The 22,491-nt window shown below is 35.0% G+C and overlaps 1 protein-coding gene across 50 annotated transcripts in view; it reads right to left on the bottom strand.

Moving 5' to 3' along the window:
* The window catches only part of ABI2 (abl interactor 2), a 122,850-nt gene that overhangs the window by 43,545 nt on the left and 56,814 nt on the right, over positions 1-22,491 (bottom strand). For 21 of the 50 annotated variants that reach the window (XM_045480836.1, XM_045480840.1, XM_045480839.1 and 18 more), the window contains exons 2-5: positions 21,165-21,332; positions 8,778-8,954; positions 7,299-7,316; positions 715-812 (exon numbers count right to left, since the gene is read on the bottom strand). In XM_045480836.1, coding sequence (XP_045336792.1) covers positions 715-812; positions 7,299-7,316; positions 8,778-8,954; positions 21,165-21,332 — 461 coding nt within the window. The remainder of the gene's footprint in view (positions 1-714; positions 813-7,298; positions 7,317-8,777; positions 8,955-21,164; positions 21,333-22,491) is intronic. The other 29 variants (XM_045480860.1, XM_045480841.1, XM_045480845.1 and 26 more) reach the window with 3 other exon arrangements.

Below are 22,491 nucleotides of genomic sequence, written 5' to 3'. Positions count from 1 at the left end.
TTAAGCATGTATCATCAAGCCAATGGGTATCAAAGCATTTTGTCTTTGTCTTACACATTTTTTGAAAAATCCAATTTGTGGTACAATGACTCTGAAAAGTTGATAGAGAACAAATATTACCCCCTTTTACAGATGAAAAAACTGAATTGCTAAGAGGCTGACTATGCAAAACCACAGAGCAGGAGCACAGCTGGACCACCATTTTAGTCATCTGGCTTTTGTGTCCACCTGATCACAAATCTCCATGATAAACCAAATGTTTATATTATGATGCTACAGAAGAAAAATGTTAAGCTTTTACATTAAATGGCCATTTCTGCCAAAAGTCAAATCCAGAGCTCACTTCTGTGAGATAGAATTAAAGCTCAGTATTCTCATAACCACACAAGACATACAGAATTTTGTAATTTACAGTGTTCTCCAGAAGAATAGTCTAAAATAAGCACAATCAGAATACTCTAAAACATTTCTGAAATTAGAGTACAATTTATAATAAACCATGAACTTGGGCTAGGATTTTACCTCAAATTTAAAATTCAACAGAAAAATAACTTTCAAACAAAATCTTTTTAAAATTATAAAGATGTTTCCCAGAAAAAAGGATAACCTTGGGAAGAAAATGTTGTTTCAAATATTAAAAAATAGTTTAAACATATGTAGTGTTTAGTTTTCAACAACACTACATGAAGTGGTTTTCAATTATTACATACTTACCCAAGTGTCCCTTTCCCTGACATAGGGGGACTGGGGGGTTTCTGAGTTGGAGGTGTTGTACGCGGCAGCCCACCCATCTTCATATTCTGGGTACTCACCTAAAAAAATTTGGAGGAAAAATCAACTCGTATGCAGTGAAACAAAATGTCACTTTTGGGAAATAATGTTATGCTATTTAACAAAGGAGGGGAAGGTTTAAATAGGAAAAAAAAATTAGAGGCCATGCATTTCATATGCAATTTCTACTCTACTATTATTCTACAGTTGTACTCAAAGGACTCTTCCTAACATGAGATTTTCAAATGATTGTAAACTTGTATGCAAAGACTGTATTTGCCATTAGGCCATCACACCAACAGATCACTGGTTAGACTATTTGATACTACATTTAATTGAAATTAAATAGGATAACCATAAGAACTTTAGTTTTAACAAAGAAAAACTTGGTCAAAAACAATAATGCCTTTAAACAATTCCTTGTTTTTTAGATAGCAAGTATATCATAAAAAATACATGTTTCCAATATGCAGTATAGTTTTGATCCATTGCAACTAGAGAATACAAAGTCAAATTGTATGATATACCAAAAAATTTTCAGTTTTTAAAATAGTGGATCAGCCTTACAATTCAGATTTCTTTAACGTTCTTTTATGAAGGAATCACCTACCTGAAAGCTGCCAGAAGTTAAGTCATGTTCCTAAACATCTGAACTAGAAAGTTAGGGCTGAGATATCCCATTCAATTATGAGCAATACAGAGGCCAAAGGCAATGTACTAGTTCCAATGGGAATTAGACCCACTCAGGCCGAAAATAAAGATTATGGGAAAGATGTAACATCGTCCTAAATCAGAGCTGGGCCATCACTCCTCACTATTCCATCTCTCTCTAATTGAAAATATGAGAGAAAGAGAGTAGCATAATCTGGAAACAAATGATGCCACCAAAGAAGTATATCAGCATTCATATAGAAAGCCCTAGAAATCTGGATATCTTAAAGAGGTAAGATAAGTCATTCACAAATATAGTTCAAATGCAATCTCAAATTGTCTGAGATTACCAATGGGTTAGAGTAAATATGTTCAACATATAGGTTCATACCTGACCCTATTTTAAGCCCCCAATATTGTGGATTACCAACACTTCAAAAAAAGATATTAACTTTTCTAATAAGATTATGTCTGGAGTATTCAATTTTATTTATAAAATGAAACTGCAAGACATTACACCACTGAAATCAGAATGTATTTATAACTATAATTTCAAAATATAAATTTTAAGAAAACAAATCATAACCAAATACCGAGTATTGAGGCTGCCAAAATTACTCTGGCTTAAATGAAATTTTTAAAAATCCTGAAATACTACTTGTTACCTGAATAGGCAAGAAATAATATATCATGAAACAAACTCTGCAAATGAATAAGCCCAGTGAATAAGTTGTGTGTGATGTTAAAACAATCTTTAATGACAAATGATACCTTTGAGATGTCAATATTTTTTCAAGTGAAACGTTTATCTGGAATCCTTTGGTGTTACTTTTAATAAATACAAAACAAACCAGTTATCAAGTAAGACAGATTAACTTATCCTTGTTCCCCCCTCATTAATAAGCAGAGGGTATACTAATCATATCTTAAAATGAAAATGCCAGAAGTTTTTAAAACATCAATCCACATTCAGGTAAAATTTCAAGAGTAATAGGACAAATAACCAGTAGCTTTTCAAACTGTAAATCTTAATTTATGATATCAGATTTTTTATAGTAATAACCAAAGTCCTTTAAGCTCAACCTTAAACAACATAAAACCCAAAGTTACTTTAAGTGATGAGGGAGAAGTAGGTGAGCCAACACTAAACTACATCAATTTGCTAGAAACGGGAAGGAAAAGGAGCAGCAGTAGAAAAAGTAAAAGAGACTTTTATTCTATATATGGAATAGCTAAAATACTTGAAAACAGCTTTTCAACTTTGATTCAAGGTTTTGGCATATAAAGTGTTTTTATTTAAATTGCAGTATCTTCTAGAAGTCTTCTAATCTATAAAAATATATAAAATAAACAACCTATATATTAAAATCCAGTGGACAGTTCCATAAACAAAACTTGATACATTTCATGATCTGTAGAATCATCAAATGATTGTATCTGCTTGGTTAATGGGGTTTGGATAAGTAACTTAAATCATGTAAGAAACCAGAGTCCCTGTAGAATGTCCAAAAAATCTGTAATTTTATACTTTATTGATACTGTACCTTTATATGAAGCTAAAAGAGTTTTTTAATACTTCTTCAAGGTGGTTTTCCTTTGTGAAAAAGGCTAAGTAAAACGATGAATATGCTATGCAGAGTATAAATACTGCCATCTAATTAGAGGAAAAGAGCAAGAATAGGAATAACTGCCAAACAAAACTTAATGTGTCGGGGCGCCTGTGTGGCTCAGTCAGTTAAGCATCTGACCGGCTCAGGTCATGATCTCACGGTTTGTGAGTTCAAGCCCCATGTCAGGCTCTGTGCTAACAGCTCAGAGCCTGGAGCCTGCTTCAGATTCTATGTCTCCTTCTCTCTCTGCCCCTCCCATCCTCATGCTCTGTCTCTCAATAATAAAGAAATGTTAAAAAAAACAAATAAAAACTTAACATGTTTATCACAGGCAGGATCTGTATTATAATTAAAGAAAGTTTATTTCAAATATAAAATAATTTGATTAAAAAAATTCACTTGATAGCCATCATGGTTCTAAACACTATTTTGAGGGAAGTTTATGGGGGAGACATCACTTCCTCACAAGCAGCAAAACACAGGACTAAATTTTGTGTGTGGAGAAGTGGACAGCTGGGGGGGTGGGAGGGAGAGAAAGAGAGACAGGAGAACGAGAATGCACCATAAACTCAGGACAAAGAAAACAAAGCAGAGCTACACTTACTTCATTACAGCAATTCCACATGAAACTTAAAAACAAACTATAAACATAAGCAGAACTATCATCTGGTTCATAAACATGCAGTTAATGGTCCTGAATCATGAGTGTGCATGTTCATTATACTTCAAAGTCTTTTTTGGAAATCAGAATGAAGCTTTTAACCATCGAATTATGTGGGCATTTTTTAATTCTATAAAGGGGAAAGTCATCATTGAGAGCTAAGTAAAGCAGGTATTAGGTATAAGGAGGAAACAATAGGAAACATTCTCCCCGTTTTTCTTCCCACCAAAAAGAAATCCTCAAAACAGAAGAATTATTTCATTTAAGTGACAATGCTCAAATACTTTGCCATTGGCCTGTGACTAAGGAATGTAGGTAATACCGGAGGTAGAAAAGTTCTTTTATGTTCAAAGAGTGGTCCTATCTCCCAGGCTTTGGAGATCTCTACAACTAGCACCAAGCACCAAGCTCATTCTTATGGCCTTAATATTTTTTCTACAGTGCTCCTACTCTCCTGCTCTATGCTTTTTTGGTACATTCAATAACTCCTTGAACCTTGATATATCAAAATACAATGTTTATTACAAATCTCAGTGCTTTTTCAGAACCCTGTGAACTTCAGTATTTTTTATAAAGCTGGCTGGCCAGATATCTCTAGTTCACAAAGGACACTTCTGCTATGAAGAAATCTCCCACTGACAGATGACCTGCTGTGACAGAATAGTACCAGACACATTCTAAAATGGTTATCTGTGGTATATTCCTCATTTATCAACCACTTTTCATCTACTAGACTAGTAGGCAATGGAATATGAAAAAATTTTCTTTTTTAATTTTTAACATTTATTTGTTATTAAGAGATAAAGAGCATGAGCATGGGAGGGGCAGAGAGAGAGAGAGACACAGAATCCGAAGCAGGCTCCAGGCTCCGAGCTGTCAGCACAGAGCCCAACGCAGGGCTCGAACCCACAAACCACAAGATCATGGCCTGAGCCGAAGTCGGATGCTTAACTGACTGAGCCACCCAGGCATGCCAGGAATATGAAAATTAAGGGAGACATGGCACGGGAGACATAGGAGACAAGGGAGACATGGTCAGAATGAGACACAAAGGCCTATAAAATGATTTCTCTGCTTTTAAGGAACTTAGAATATTTTAGAATAAGACTATGTTTTAAACAAAAAGGAATGTCTACAAATTATATAGAAATCTCCAAAAAAAGAAATATCAGTATTAATAAACATTTTTAAAAAGCAGGATTTAAATATACAAGGAGGAGTAGTATGTATAGTTCAAGGTAAATTACACTTTTATATGGCCTCAGGTACATACTAAAACACTTCCAATATGGCATTCCACCATTTAGTTTTTTATGCCTTTTGTTGTACAAATATCACGACATTGTTTTCAAAGGTCTTATGAATTAAACTCTACAACTTGTTCTCCCCACTCAACTAAAGAAAAAAACCTAAATTAACCACTATCAGAACACGCTGTACAAAATGTTAAAAATTCAACTTTTAGTACAGAGGATTCTTCTAAGTCAAATCCCATGTGTTTGGTCCCAAAGTGTTATCTTTGTTTAGAGTCTGAAAGGCATCAAAAGTCTAACAGCAACAAGAGCAAAGACAGAACTCATGAACAGCTGAGGAAATCAAAGTAGCAGATAATCCTACCAACAAACATCAGGAGACTTCTAGGGCACTTGATATAACCCACAGGTCTCCAAGCTCAGCTGGAAAACCACTTAACTGGTTTATTATCCACAGTCCTTTCCAACTTTAACATTTTTAAATTCTATTTTCTACCTTAATGTATTATATTATTCCATTCATCACCCTTTGAAAACCAATTATTTTTATACCAGCACTAAAAGAGAAATAATTTGTTATATGCTGAATACTTTTTTCACTCTACTTTGTTTTGGTTCACCAAAAATTATTAACAATGTGCTTAAAAAAAAGAGGGGAGGGGGACAGGAAGGAAGAAAAGACAGAACGTTGGTGCATTGTAGCTTCTAGGATGAATGCAGGGTACTCTTCTCGCTCAGTAAACTGCACCCAGATATAACAGCAACACCTATATAGAGCCACAGTACCCAAAGAGTGAAGGTTTTTGGTACAAAGAGCAAAGATGTTAAGGAATCTTATCCAAGTGTGATATTTCCTTGCTTTCTAGGAGTTTCTCTCATTTCCCACTCATTTTGGTCTATCTCTCACATGAACAGATCCTGAACCCAGGAAGGTCAAGAAGGAATCTGGAGGAAATGAGCATGGGATAGCAGCTTAGGCAAGCTGGTCTAAACTTACGAGGAAAAGAATTAGTCCACTTCTGTGTTTCATTCAGGTAATCTTTCTGTTCTCTTCAATCACTTTAAAACATCAACAGCCAAAATCTGCATATAGTATTTACAGGAAAAGAGCCAAGCAACTACACACTGCTTTGGGTGTAGTTCTTTGTTATGCAAAAGCAATCTCCTCACAATTCCACATGCCTTCACTCAGCAAGACTGAGGGCTTGGAGCCAACATCATCTATTCAAATAACACAAGAAGTACTATTTGCCTCAACTCCTCTAGTCACATCTCTCTATCAGATCTGTTGAAATGTCAGTGGCCGTGGTTAAAAGTTAATGATTCAGATCTCAGTTATCTTCCTGTTATCACTTTCAATACTGAAGACATGGCAAATAACAGGGTTTAGAAAGAAAATGTATTTGAAAATAAATTACAAGGGTCAGTTAAGAAAATAAGAACAAAAAGGAAATGCATGCTTAGTTTGGTGAATACGATTTTAGTAACTGTATTTAAAAAGACTTCTTGAATATACTTGAATGTCTTTTACCATTAATTCTCCAAAATACTAAAACTGTAAAAAAAAAAAAAAAAAAAGAAAAGAAAAGAAAAAAATACCTAAACTGTTACTGAAACACATAACAAAATATTTCTCTAATTTTTAACCTGTTGTTAAATATTATCATGAACTTTTGATGTTTTGATGTAATTAATATTCAGCTAGAAAAACTCTTAAAATGAGTTTATATTGAAATATTGGAAAAAAAGAAACTAATCTTGATTTTTGCAAAATACATGATACTGCAACTTAAAAAAAAACCCATAACACTGAATATTTTCCACTTCTCACTTTCTTTACATTGACTAAGAGTCAAGAGATAATGACATACTGGCCACAAGTGTATAATAAAGCACACCATTTATAGAATAAAAAGGCTATTACACAGGGGGAGGGTTAAATGAAGCACATTAGTTGGCCCTCCAATCCATAACATAAATTCTACATTTACAAAAATCCAGCTAATTTTACTCCATAATGACATTTTATGATACGGTAACTTACATTTTATTTTCACAAAACATATTAACATTGCAAAATAAGCATTTATTCAAAAATATTTACTAAGCCACTAGTGTGTGTGTCAGGCACTGTTCTAGGAGCACAGGACAAGGTGGTGAACAACACAAAAAAATCTGCCCTCACAGAACATGAAGACACACCACAAAGTTGCATGACAAAAAGTTTTAAATATTAAAAAGAGGAATTATTTGTTGATTTTAGAAGGCCAAGTGCCGAGTATCTCTTCACTCCCCATATGTAATATTCTACATAAGAACAAAGAATGGAAATCCAGCCCTGGAATCTCTTACCTTAAATCTAAGCAACCACTTAATGCATAAATGGAGCAAATAAAAGAGGTAAGGAAAAAAAGCATTGAAAGGTTAGTTGGAACTTCAGGATGTGAAGAGAAAGGAAAAAAACAAAGAAAAAACAAGTTAAGCATTCAGCATTAAAAAATAATGTTTCAGTAGATCATAGAAAGAGTGGTCAAAGCAGAATGTGTCATGAACAGGAAGGTTTTTTGATGAAATTATATGACATTGCTTTATTCAAAAAACATTATTAAAGATTTCTTCACATTAGTGTCGCCTAAACACTGAAAGTCCAAATAAGAAGGACTACAGAGTCCCAAAAGAGTAATATTTTACTTGAATTAAGTAAGAATTGGAGTGGGAAGGAAATCATGTTTTTATTATGTAAATGGGCAAGCACAAATATTATGCTTTATTCTAAGTGCCTTTTGGAAGTAGATTCCAGCAGTATCCTAAAATTTTCTATTTGCAGTTATTAGCCTTGAAAAAAAATCTCAAAATTATAAAATTTTAAGTATTTTATAAAATTAAATATCAAATTCCAGATAATAATGCTTATACTAAAATTCTAAGAAAAATATTTTTTTTAATTATACTGTATGTTTTCTTTTACCAAGATATACATTAAATTTAGACTTAACTGATTTCTAGCCATACTAGTATAGTGTATTTTTTTAATTTACATTTGCTTATATATAAAGACATAAATCAACTGCATAAACTATACAGTTTCACTTATAAGTATATTGTATATATTTATCCAAAGTCACATTTAATAAGTCACTGCCTTTCAAATCAATGATTAAGATGTAAACTTTAAGCTACTTAATACTTAGCTGATGCTCCAAATAGTTTAAGTATAAATACCAATTTCATTGAAATTTATATGCACTTCAGTTTTGATCATGGTATTTTATATATACAGCAGGCACTCTAATACATTTTAAAAGATAGCCAAAACACATAATGGCTACATATTCAAAATGGGTAGAAATATTAATTCATATATTACTTTTGTCTACACTATTCTCACCCAAATGTTAAGACAGAATTATTTTAGAAAAATTCAAAGTACATGTTTGTTTACTATGTTCTTTCTGAAAACTAATGCCAGAAGCTTGCTGATAAATTCTTGAGGTAAGGTAAATACTTTAATAACATGCTAAGTAATCTTTTAATCAGTCATATTAAGTCATTAAAAGACTACAGAAATTATACCACACTTATTTGCCCAATCTACATGATGTATTATCATAACTGTTTAAATAAATGCATTTCATTTACAGATGACTGCTTAAAACTTGACAACATAGCACTAAGAAGAAGCAAGAAGGATAAAATAGTTATAGTAGTAAGGAATCTTCAGAACCACAACTGGGCCAAAACTTGGGCCTCCAGAAAAGATAAAAGCTTCATTTTCTAAAGCGTTTCATTATGGACTGCTATTTCTAAAAGGCTGACAAAAATTATACTTACCTTTACTCCATGTCCAATATCATCTAGAATTGTATAGTCAATAGGTTTTCTAATATAACGAACTGGTCGTTCAAGATTGGCTGGAGCAATAATCTTATGTGTCCTTGAAGTGTTTTTATTGGTAGTCAAAATACCAATCTCTCTTCTTGCAACTTTCTCTTTATGAATATCAACGGTCTGAAAAATATAATGTAAGTGCAACACGAGAATGTATAGTTCTAATAACCGGAAAAGTCAAAATATAGGTGCTCAGTGACTTAACATCATTATTTATATTCTTAACCCTAATGGCTAAATTTTCTCCTTTTTGGACCTACTGGCTTTCTCCATTTCTAGGCTAAAGCAAGGGCTGGCAAATCATGGCTGGCAGACCAAATCTGGCCCACTAAGTTTTTTACCACCTGAAGTTTTTTGTTTTTACAACCCAGGAGTGGTATTTACATGTTTTAATGGTTTTAAAAAGTCTAAAGAAAATTAGTGCCATGACATGACATGTGAAAATGACATGTGAAAATTATACAGAATTCAAATTTCAGTTTCTATACATAAAATTTTATTGGACCACTGCTCTTCTACTCACTTACATGTTTTCATATTACAAGGGCAAAGATGAATGTTGTAACAAAGACTGTATGGCCTGCAAAGCCTAAAATATTTATTAGCTGGGCCTTTACAGAAAAAGTTTGCCAATCCTTGGGTTAAAGCATGCTAATTTTTTCCCAAACCCCATTTATATTTATACTAATACAATAATCAAGAAAGCCCCAGTGGTTAAGATGGTTACATTTTAAAATAACCTATTAGTGTAATTTCCATTGGTGTTAAAATGCTTTTATTAAAAAAAAAAAACAAAAAAAAAACAAAAAAAAAAAAAGGAGCCTGGGTGGCTCAGTAGGTTGAGCGTCCAACTTCGGCTCAGGTCATGATCTTGCAGTTCGTGAGTTCGAGCCCCACATCAGGCTCTGTGATGACAGCGCAGAACATGGAGTCTGCTTCAGAATCTGTGACTCCCTCTCTCTCTGCCCCTCCCCTGCTCATGCTGTGTCTTCTCTCAATAAATAAATAAACGTTTAAAAAAAAAAAAAAAAAAAAAGAAGGGCCTAAAATATAAATAAAACGTTAACATTTTTTTACAAAAAAATTTGTTTTTTATGACACAATACTCATAAAATATTTCATTAATTTATTGGGTTTATTAAATGTTCACATAGGATGTGTTTTTTTACTTTTCCATTTGCTAATAGAGGGTGAATTTCTGTACACAGATAATACTATGTTTCTTATTAATTTAATTAATACTATTAAACAGCATTTTCAAACAGCAGGCTGTAATTTAGTGGCATATGAAGAGCAATTATTTTATATTTTTTAATTTTTTAAAGTGTTTTTATTTATGTTAAAAGAGAGAGAGAGAGAGAGAGAGCTGGGGAGGAGCAGAGAGGGAGGGAGAGAGAGAGAATCCCAAGCAGGCTCCACACTCCCAGCACAGAGCCTGATGCAGGGCTCAAACCCACAAACCACAAGATCATGACCTGAGTGGAAATCAAGAGTTTGTGCTGTCAGTGCAGAGCCTGCTTGGGATTCTTTCTCCCTCTCTCTCTGCCCCTCACCCACTCCCACTGTCTCTGTCTCTCTCAAAATAAATACACAAACTTCAAAAATAAAAAACACTTTCAAAACGTTTTTCAAAAACAAAAAATAAAATATCTGTAATAATACAGAAAAGATAACCATATGACAGTATTAAATATCACTTTATGAAATATGAAAGCTGATTATCTATCCTCTTAAACTACCTACGGTATGAAGGAAACTTGAAACAAATTCAAAGCCTCTTATTTCAATGAAAAGACTTAAAAACAATTTTTTTTAATGTCTGTTTATTTTTGAGAGAGACAGAGAGACAGAGGGCAAGCAGGGGAAGGGCAGAGAGAGAGAAAGACATAGATCTGAAGCAGGCTCCAGGCTCTGAGCTGTCAGCACAGAGCCTGACGTGGGGCTCAAATGCACAAACTATGAAATCATAACCTGAACTGAAGTCACCAACCATAACCAACTGAGCCACCCAGGTGCCCCTCAGCCAAAAGATTAAAAGCCAACAGGATCCGTAAGCTTCACAACTAGTATCTAAATAAAGTATCGAATCAAAGACTGGCCAAGGTAGTAACTTTATCATTTAAGTATTTCTTTTTAAAACAAAAATAATCTTTGAGCTTTTTCTGAGCATGTTAAGTAAAAATGACAAAATCTGCTTTCCTTTTCAACTACTTGGTAGAGCTGTATAAGAAAAAAAGAAATTAGTGTATTAGTGACAATGTTGGTATTTACTTATTTTTAACTTCAGAGAAATAAAAATCTCATTTTGAATAATTTTTAATGAGTCACATTCTAAATCATTAAAAATATGAGCTAAGAAGATTTCATATATATTAAGTACACTTCAAAATAAACAAAAACCAAAGAAAATAGGCACATTTTTGTATCTATTTTTTATATAACTGGTCTTAAACACATCAATAAAGGAAAATTTATCAGAGAATGTTATTTTCTTGAGACATTGTTTCCACCCCACTTTTTATTTTTTTAAGTTTATTTGTTTGGGGGGGGGGGGGCACCAGCAGAGAGCCCAATGCCAGACTGAAACTCACAAACTGTGAGATCATGACCTGAGCCGAAATCAAGAGTCAGATGCTTAACCAACTGAGCCCCTCCATGTTGGTTTTTTTTTTTTTTTTTTTTTCAACGTTTATTTATTTTTGGGACAGAGAGAGACAGAGCATGAACGGGGGAGGGGCAGAGAGAGAGGGAGACACAGAATCGGAAACAGGCTCCAGGCTCTGAGCCATCAGTCCAGAGCCTGACGCGGGGCTCGAACTCATGGACCGTGAGATCGTGACCTGGCTGAAGTCGGACGCTTAACCGACTGCGCCACCCAGGCGCCCCTCCATGTTGTTTTTAGAAACATAATTATCCTATTCAAAAATGAAGCCATAAGAATGCAAACCCAAGCAACCATAGTAGAATTCTAAGCTTACTGCAAACTGAAACTTCAATTTCAAATTTTCATCCTGGAAATATGAATAAATCTCTACAAAATAAAAATGGGGAAGCAACTTTCCATATCTGCACTAAGATATAGTTACATTTTATAGTAAGCACATTTTTTTAATTGTTTGAAAAAATTGAGGCTTTTTTTTTAAAAAAGCACTCAAAACATTTGATCATACCTGGTGACTGGGGCATTTACATATTACTTCTTTTTTTTTTTTTTTTTCAACGTTTATTTATTTTTGGGACAGAGAGAGACAGAGCATGAACGGGGGAGGGGCAGAGAGAGAGGGAGACACAGAATCGGAAACAGGCTCCAGGCCCTGAGCCATCAGCCCAGAGCCCGACGCGGGGCTCGAACTCACGGACCGCGAGATCGTGACCTGGCTGAAGTCGGACGCTTAACCAACTGCGCCACCCAGGCGCCCCTACATATTACTTCTATGTTCTCTTTATATACACAGCCCAAACCCACAAACCTTTATGCTAAGGATAAAACAAAAACCAGTATAGCAAAGAAAAAGATCTCAGACCTATGAGCCTAAATAAGGGCTAGTTGCTATAAAAGGACATAAAATTGGGCTCTTACATCTTCCTAGGAGAGAAGGCAAAGTACAATGAATTACAAGGAAATATATCCCTTCATGAGGAAGGGACAATTTTCCCAGGACTAAACTCTAAAAGGATTTGGTTGAAGGAATTCTGAAGAGAAAAATGTTGCTTCTTGTATTAATTACCAGTAAAAACTGAATGCATGCTCTAAAACATAATTCTTAACAGGATATATACATGGGAAATCAAAAGAATTTAGTTTCACTATATAATATTCTAGTTGTCTATTTTAAAAGAATACCTACATCTGGGAAAAACTAGAGCAGGGCTTCTCAACAGAGACACTATTGAGATTTGGGACCAGATCATTCTTTGTTGTGGGAAGCTGTCCTGAGTATTGTACAATGTGAAGAAGCATCCCAGAAGATACCAAGAGCACCCCAAGTTGTGACAACCAAAAATGTCTGCAGTGCCAAATGTCTCTGCAGGTGTAAAACTACCCGGATTGAGAAACAATGATCTAGAGGAGAGACTAATTCACTTATCCTTACATTATGCACTCTCAAATATCAATTGTTTCCAGACTTGTTACAAGAGTTGACTTAAGATTAATGTCTCTAGGGGCACTTGGGTGGCGCAGTCGGTTAAGCGTCCGACTTCAGCCAGGTCACGATCTCGCGGTCCATGAGTTCGAGCCCCGCGTCGGGCTCTGGGCTGATGGCTCAGAGCCTGGAGCCTGTTTCCGATTCTGTGTCTCCCTCTCTCTCTGCCCCTCCCCCGTTCATGCTCTGTCTCTCTCTGTCCCAAAAATAAAAATAAAAAAAATAAAAAAAAAACTTAAAAAAAAAAAAAAAAAGATTAATGTCTCTAGCGACTGGGTAAGTATAGATATTTGGTGTCCTTAACTTTTTAAAAACATATACAGTAATAAAAGTAATATATGGTTAAGAAAATCAAAGAGCATAAGTTGTATTCTTCCCATCCTACTACCACACTAGGTTGAACTGTAGGAGTTCTTGTGAATCAAATATATCTTCAGAAAATAGACAGCTATGATTTTATTTAGAATCTGAATAGTAACAGAGAACAATAAATCTACTCCATAAGGAAGGAGAAGAAAGTTTGGTCTATAACATTCTGAAATTTTCAGCAATCACCTACTTCAAATTTTTCAAAGGTTTCTCTTGGGGAAAATCACATTCAAATTAGATGGAGTAAGAGAATGAACACTCCTCTATATACCTAAAATCCAGCTTCAACATTCATCAACTCACAGCCAATTATTAGTTTTAAAATAATTTGTTTAAAGCTCTTATATTTTTTTATTAGAAATATGGCTACTCTGTTTTTCCTAAATCAAATTCATAGCCTTCAGTAATCATCATTGCCTTGCCTTTTCATATTCTTTGAAATTACAAAACTAAAATGTGTTAAAGTTAAATTTTGGAAGTACAAGTTCAACATTGATATTTAGGAAGAATTTTAATAGAAAAAAAAGTATTTCAAATTTATCCTGTCACTTCTAGAGTTGTTGGTTACATGATAATAAATTTAGTCTTATTTAGTAGAGGTCTCAATAATAGCACTTACCTGTGGCAAGTAAAAAATGTGTTTAGCAAAGATGACCAAAACTAATGCAAGTAACTTCTAATAAATACTACTATTGTTTGTTACCTGTTAACCAAAAAATACACCAAATAATGTCACTGCAACTGTGTGGTCTATTCCTATTAACAGATCCTTATTAATTTGTTTCTCTATCCTTCTCATGGCTATTGCCAAGTCTGGTCTCACATGCTGTGGGCTTCCCCCATGACACTTTAGCCAAGTAGTGCCAAACCCAAGCTCTCTACGATACCTCTTATCACCCTCAGATAACCATAATGGCTCCCAACTCCCTTGCAAGCCTGAGACCCACTCCTACATCTCCTTCATGGATCCAAACACATGCTCAGGCCACAACAGATATCAGGCAGGTACTGTATAAAGTACTTTGTTTTAGGATTACCCATGCATTGTTGTGGCCCATTAACACAGATAATCAAAAGGTGACTGTACTGGACAGTACTACTTCAGCTGATCATCAGTGTGAGAAAACATCTGCAAATAGTTAGGTGGAATAACTCAACTAAGCTGGGTGTTTTCTAATATGTCTCAATTTTTTAATTATAAGTTAATGTTTCAAATAAGCATTTAATTATTTAAATGACAAATAGGCTTTAAATTATTCATCTTTCATAAAACAAATTAGTTATTACTAAATGGCAATCTTCACTTATTCATTTTTTATAAAACAATATAAACTATACGTAAGAATTTAAAAACTGTATAAACCCTATCTTCTATGAATAATTACATATTGATAACCTTTCAAAGGATCTCCTTAATTTAAAATCGAATTTTTAAACAAGGCTATAAAGTTTGTTCTTAAGTAGGCTTCATGCCCAGCACGGAGCCCAGTGTGGGACCTGAACTCACAACCCTGAGATCAAGGCCTGAGCTGAGATCGAGTTGGATGCTTAACTGACAGAGCACACAGACACCCCAAGGCTACAAAGTTTTTTAAACAAAAAATTACCTGGGACTCCTGGGTGGCTCAGTTGGTTAAATGTCCAATTCTTGATTTCAACTCAGGTCATGATCTCACAGTTCATGAGTTCAAACTCCCAGTTGGGCTGTGTGCTGACAGCACAGAGCCTGCGTGGGATTCTCTCTCTCCCTCTCTCTCTCTGCCCCTCCCCTGCTCACACATGCACACTCTCTCTTTCTCTCAAAATAAATAAATAAATTTTTAAAAATTACCTTCCATGGTAAGTTCCTGAGGGGTTAGAACTTCCACCGCCTTTTAGTATCTAGCCCTTGAGAAGAATTACTTCCCTTCTCATAGCATTTAATAATCATTCCTTCCTATTTCCTTCACTCTCTGTTAACTACTTCAACACTTGGCCAAATAAATTCTAGTCAGCTCTTAGAGTGGGAAGAACACTACTCTTTAAGTTCTTTATGTTGCCTTTGAACCCCCTGATCTTCTTCTAAGCCATAATGAGGGGGCACTTGGGTGGCTGAGTCGGTTAAGTGTCCACCTCTTGATTTCGGCTCAGGTCACTACCTCATGGTTCGTGGGATAGAATCCCAAGTCCAGCTCTGCATTGACAGCGTGTGGTCTGCTTGGGATTCGTAGCCTCTCTCACTCTGCCCCTCCCCCACCTCACACTCACACCACACACTCTGTCTCAAAATAAATACACTTTAAGCCATGATGAACTGAATGTAGACAGTATTGACTCTTTAGGTTAAGTTGAGAAAAGCGACAGGCCTGGCTTGGAAAATTTTTAGTTTATAAGCTTATAAGAATTTTAGTTTGGGGGACCTGGGTGGCTCAGTCCATTAAGCATCCAACTCTTGGTTTCCGCTCAGGTCATCTCACAGTTTGTGAGTTTGGCCCCATGTCAGGCTCTGTGCTGGCAGTGAGAAGCCTGCTTGAGATTCTCTCTCTCCCCCTCTCTCTCTGCCCCTCCCCTGCTCACACTGTCTCTGTCTCTCTCAAAAAGAAATAAGTAAACTTAAAAAATATGTTTAAAAAAAAAGAATTTTAGTTTGAATAATGTTCTCATAAACCTTTTTTTTTAACTAACCAGAAATGGACACAAAGTCAAGGACACAGTAAATAGCATTCATCCTTACACATAATGCTATACTAACTTAAAAGTAGCTATGTATGTTTATACAAGTAATTCAGTAAAATTAAATGTTTGTTCTGATAACTATATATTTTTGAAAAATATTTAATGTTAATTTAACTCCTACTCTCAGTTTTAAAATTAAAAATTTGTTAGCTTTTTAAATAATATGCTTCCAAAGAAATAAGATAACAGCAACAAAGCTAGAGATAGGATTTCTTTAAAATTGCCACCCTTGGGAGGCGCCTGAGTGGCTTAGTCGGCTAAGCATCCGACTTCGGCTCAGATCATGATCTCATAGTTTGTGGGTTCGAGCCCAACATCGGGCTCTGTGCTGACAGTTCAGAGCCTGGAGTCTGCTTCAGATTCTGTGTCTCCCTCTCTCTCTGCTCCTCCCCCACTCATACTCTGCCTCTCTCTGTCCCTCAAAAATAAATGTTTAAAAAAATTTTTTTTAATTGCCATCCTTGGGGCACCTGGCTGGCTGAGTCAGTGGAACATGTGACTCTTGACCTCAGGGTTGTGAGTTTGAGCCCCACAATGGGTGTAGAGATTACTTAAAAATAAATTTTTTTTAAATATTTATTTCTGAGAGAGCACAAGTGGGGGAGGGGCAGAGAGAGGGGGCAGAGGATCTAAAGTGGGCTCTGTGTTGATAGGCTGACGATAGCAAGCCAATGTGGGGCTCAAACTCATGAACTGTGAGATAATGACCTGAGCTGAAGTCAGACGCTCAACTGACTGAGCCACCCAGATGCCCTAACAATAAAATCTTTAAAAAATAAATAAAAAATAAAAATTAAATTGCCACCCTTAAACTACCTAAGGTAATCTACATCAAGAACCTATCCTAATACTTCTTATGGATATGGTGAGTGTGGTGTAAATTAGTGCACTACTTCATACTATGTTTAGTACAAAAAAGTCTGATACTAAATATTCGTAATCAATTCTATTTTGTTTTTTAAAACCTCTGCCATTCAGTTGGCTAAGTCAATGGAATTCCCATCTGCAGATTCTAATTCAGAATAATTTAGGCAATAGTTCAGTTATATCAGAGTGATGGAGGGTTGAGGTCAGCAGGGCACAGACTGAGGTGACTAGCAGAGCCAGCAGAATAGAAAGAAAAAAAGCAAATATAAATCAAGTTCATTTGTAGGAACCTCAAAAGAATAAAGAATTCCAAATGGAAAACAGCTCAGATATCATCTAATCAGTCTTATCATTTTACAGATGAGAAAACTGAAGTTCAAGTCAAATGACACACAAGTCAGCAGAAGAATCAAAGTAAAACTTAGATCCCTGACCCTCCCCACTCCCAAACATATGGAGAAAAGAGGTAGAGCACTAGGCGGCTGAAAAGTGATAAGGTTCCTACCCATGACACAGAAAAAAGATACTGATGAGGAAAGAAATCAAATACATCAGAGATCTAGTATCTCCTAGTCCTGAACCACTCTACCAGACAATTCCTACAAAACAACTCTTAATACCTACTAGCATTCCAATAAATATGTGATCTGGTCTTTGACCTGACTGAACCTCCATTTCTTTCCTTCTTCAATCCAATCTTCTCTCCAAATTCTCTAAACCTAATACTTTTGCTCAAATTGCCAAAAAAAAAAAAAAGAAAGAAAGATAGAAAGAGAAAAGAGAAAAGAGAAAAGAAAAGAAAAGAAAAAAAAGAAAAGAAAAGAGGAAAGGAAAGGAAAGGAAAGGGAAATCTAATCTCAAGATATCATAAGAACGTTCTGGCTCCCTCTAAAAACATAGTAATATTCTTAATAAAGCATAATAATAATAATAATAATAATAATAATAAATATAATTACCAAACATTAGAAAATAACAGTATTTAAGAACAAGGGCTTGCAAAAACTACACCCTACATGCTAAATCTGGCCTGCAGACTGCTTTTATATGACCTACAAGTTAGAATAGCTTTTTACATTTTTAAATAGTTGTTTAAATACACACGCACACAGAGAATAACACGAAACTGATACTACACATGTGGCCCACAAAGCCTAAAATATTGACTAGCTGGTCCTTTACAGAAAAGGTTTGCCAATCCTTGTATTTAGAGTATTTACTAAGTATTTGCTTTGTAAACAGAAAATGTTTTCTCATACTATAATCTTTCAGTCTAAAGAGTATCAAATAACTCTGATGTTCAACTGACTTTTCTTTTTTAATGTTTATTTATTTATTTAATTTATTTTTGAGAGAGAGAGAGAGGAAGAGAAACCAGGAGACAGAGAATCCAAAGCAGGCTCTGCACTGACAGTACAGAGCCTGCTTCGGGGCTCAAACTCACAAACTGCAAGATCATGACCTGAGGTGAAATCAAAAGTTGGACACTCAACCAACCGAGCCACAGAGGTGCCCTCAATTGACTTTTAAAACAAAGGACTCTACCTGTGCATTAAGTATAACTGAAAATTATTTCAACCCTTAAGGCAAATACTAAAAAATATATAATTTTTAAAATTTACTTATTTCTTAGCTATAACCTCCATCAGCCCATTTCTCCTATTCAACCTCTCACCCAGCATACTCTTTTGTATAGACTTAACAGGTATTATACAACTGCAGATCCCTCACCCTTCCAGGGATTGTTCAACTTCAAATGAAGAAGAGTCAACATATTCTTGACAGCTCTGACTCAGGCCCCTGTTATTTCCCTTTTTTTTTTTTTTTTTTAAGTTTACATATATTTGAGAGAAAGTGAGACAGAAAGACAGACAGAACCAGTGGGGGAGGCGGGCGCAGACAGGATCCAAAGCAGGCTCTAGGCTCTGTGCTAATACCAGAGAGCCCGATGTGGGGCTCGAACTCATGAACCATGAGATCATGACCTAAGCCGAAGTCTGATGCTTAACCGACTGAGCCACCAAGGTGCCCCTGGCCCCTGTTATTTCTGACCTACTAATCTCTATCCATTCATCTCTCCCATTTTTCACTTACTCCATTAAAATGGCTTTAAAAGACAGTACTAATTAGACTATTAATTATATGTAGATTTATGTGACACTCAAAAATAAAATGTTCTCATTAACTGAATTCATACATATAATTACAACTTAGAGTAGACTTATTCACCTTCCTCCTTAAGACTGCTACCCTTCTCAGGTGCCTGGGTGGCTCAGTCAGTTGGGCGGCTGACTTCAGCTCAGGTCATGATCTCACCATTCATGGGTTCGAGCCCCACATTGGGCTCTGTGCTGACAGCTCAGAGCCTGGAGCCTGCTTCAGATTCTGTGTCTCCCTCTCGCTCTGCCCCTCTCCATCTCATTTTCTCTCTCTCTCTCCCAAAAAATAAAAATGTTTTAAAAATTAAAAAAAAAACTGCTACCCTTCTCTACCAAAGTAGTACAGAATTCTAATCAAAAAACGGATGATTATCAGGGCACCTGGTTGGTTCAGTCAGTAGAGCATCTGACTCTTGATCTCAGAGGCATAAGTTTGAGCCCCACGTTGGGTATAGAGATTACTTTTAAAAAACAGATGATTATCTTTCATTATTATTTACTTATTGTCATCATCTATCTTCACAATCTCTTCTACTTTCACAAACTAATAACAAATCGTTCATCCTTTTTAGAAACTCTATTAATGTCTCTTCTGCATTTGAACTTTTCTTCTCATAGTCTTTTTTGCTCCTTTGCTAAGACTTCAAATATGCAGAAATTCTAAAATTCTTAATTGTAAACCCCAAAATTCTCTATCAGATTAGTAATTTGTCAATATCCCTCCTTTTACAGAAAACCAAGTTCATCTATTTCATTATTATTATTTCTTCTAAGGGGTCACTTCCAAATAAAATTTACTTCTCGCTAAAACTCACCAATTCTTGGGGGGTTTGGGGGAGGGTTTGTTTTTTACTTTAAGAGATACAGCAATATAGCAAGCAGTAAATTATACAATGTCTACAGAATTTCATATGGGATGTAAAGAAAACCTTACAGTGGCAAATACATTTTTAAGATTAAATAGTATTAAATAACAAGAAGTCCCTCTAAATCAGTTTGGTGAACTTTCAAATAGCAAATATAAGTGAGTCTTCTCATATCTGGTTTGATTATCTGGACTCTATTTTATTTAATTACACAAATTAAGCTTCAGACTTTGAAAATTTGTTGGATTAGTCAATTTCAGAAGCATCTTGAACTCTGCTACTCAGTAACAAGACAGCTAAACTAGAAAAGCTCCAAAGATCTCATCAAAGAGAAGCAGGCAGATCAAAACCTTTATCTTTTTAATGTTTTTTAAAATTCATTTTGCAATTACAAATTGGCTTTTCATTGCAGTATTATTTAAATGGCCCCCAAATACAGAAATGGTTACGAAAGCTGTGACATACACATGCAATATTATACAGCCATTGAAAATGTTTATGAAGAGCTTGTAACATCATGGGAAGATATCTGTTGTCATAGTAAGTTACAAAATCCTTAGTAAGAACAAAATCCAAAATTCTATACATAATATAATCACAGCTACGTTTTTAAAACTATTTATAGGAAAAATGTATTGGAATAAAGTATTAAAAGTAAAAAGTTTAAACAGTGGTGAAAGGGTTTGTTTTTCCATTTTTTTATTTTTCTATATATTAAGGGAATGGCTTTTACAATGGAAAAAAGTATAACATTAAACTTTTTTAAGTTCTATATAAAGATAATTTTATAAGTTCACTTAAATTAATATTTTCTTTACTGAGATACGGTACCATCCTGATTAAACAAAAGTCCTACCAACAGAAAAAAAAATGTAAAGAAGTGATTAGGCTATCACATTAATATTTTTTTTTGAAGATAAAGAAATGTGGAATTCAGTACAAGTTGGAAGAAACCAGAGAAATTTTCACTCAAAGATGATTATTTTAACATGACTACTGAATTTTAATAAAAGTATTAAAATCTGCTTCCCTGTCAAATTCATAGAGAATCGCTCCACAAAAAGAATCAAAAACAACCTGATACTGAATTTGTATTTTGCAAATCATACATGTGAGTTAACTCACATGATAAAGCCTGCCAGCATTATACAGATTGCTTGTGTTTATAGTGTTCCTCATAGGCAAAATAGAAAAGCAGTATGGTCTCACTTGTGAAATATGATTGATTGAAGATTCCATCCTTCGTAGCTGGGATGCTTGGATATCCAGCATCTGCAGGACATTGTTGGCCAAGGTATTTATCAGATACGCAACACTTGCTAAGGACTGGGTGGTGTAGGCTTTGGTTTCTTCTAGAGCTCGCTGCTTATCTGCTGACTAAAGGGGGAAAAAACAATCATCAATTTAAAGATAACTCATTCTATCAATCTACTCTACAAAAATGCTCATAAAATCCATTGTTTCTGAATCTACATACACTAGTTAAAAATGTTCTGAATGTTAATTATCAGTATCATGTAAACCCAACAACTGTTGGCTGAGTTAATATTTTCATGTTGAATAGATACATCTTTGTATAGATGCATAAAATCCTATAGCCATTATTTTAAAAATGAGATCCACTGGATTTTTAAAAAAAATTTTTTAATGTTTATTTATATTTGAGAGAGACAGAGCATGAGCAAGGAAGGGGCAGAGAGAGAGGGAGACACAGAATCTGAAGCAGACTCCAGGTTTCCAGCTGTCAGCACAGAGCCTGACTCAGGACTCGAACTCATGAACCATGAAATCATGACCTGAGCCGAAGACAGATGCTCAACTGACTGAGCCACCAGGTGCCCCGATACACTGGATATTTTGAGCAATGGCAGCAAGTACATAGCTTCTCAAGATCACTGTCTGGAAAAGTAGCTGATGTGAATGTATAAATTCTAGCATCCATTTCTCTAGTTTTCTGAATTTGTTCTTTCCTTCCATTCTAAATGTGAAATGTGGGTATAATGTAATGTCTCATTAAAGTAATAATAATGATAAAACAATTATAATGATAAGTAAAAATGACACTGTAAATAAAAATAGGTAATAATTGCAGCAAATAATGAAAAATTAAAATTAAAATAATTAAATCTTTCTTCTCAATCACTTTAAGTGCTATAACTCTATGGGACATAAATTGTCAAGTATCAAACTCTGGTTGAAGAACAGAGCACACAGTAAAAAGTGGTTAAATCATTATTTCCAAGGTCACAAGGCAAAACAATGGTAAAGATACATATGCCATGTTGCTAAATGCTAGACACCATCTTCTATAGAAAACTTTGGTTTAGGGTGCCTGGGTGGCTCAGTCGGTTAAAGTGTCCGACTTCAGCTCAGCTCATGATCTCACGGTTCATGAGTTCCAGCGCCACGCTAGGCTCTGTGCTGACAACTTGGAGCATGGAGCCTGCTTCAGAATCTGTAACTCCCTCTCTCTACCCCTCACCCACTCACACTCTGTCTCTCTCTATCTCTCAAAAAATAAATAAACGTTAAAAAA

This window comes from Leopardus geoffroyi, chromosome C1, assembly GCF_018350155.1.
Source record: "Leopardus geoffroyi isolate Oge1 chromosome C1, O.geoffroyi_Oge1_pat1.0, whole genome shotgun sequence".
NCBI lineage: Eukaryota > Metazoa > Chordata > Mammalia > Carnivora > Felidae > Leopardus > Leopardus geoffroyi.
This window is presented reverse-complemented; position numbering and strand designations above follow the sequence as displayed.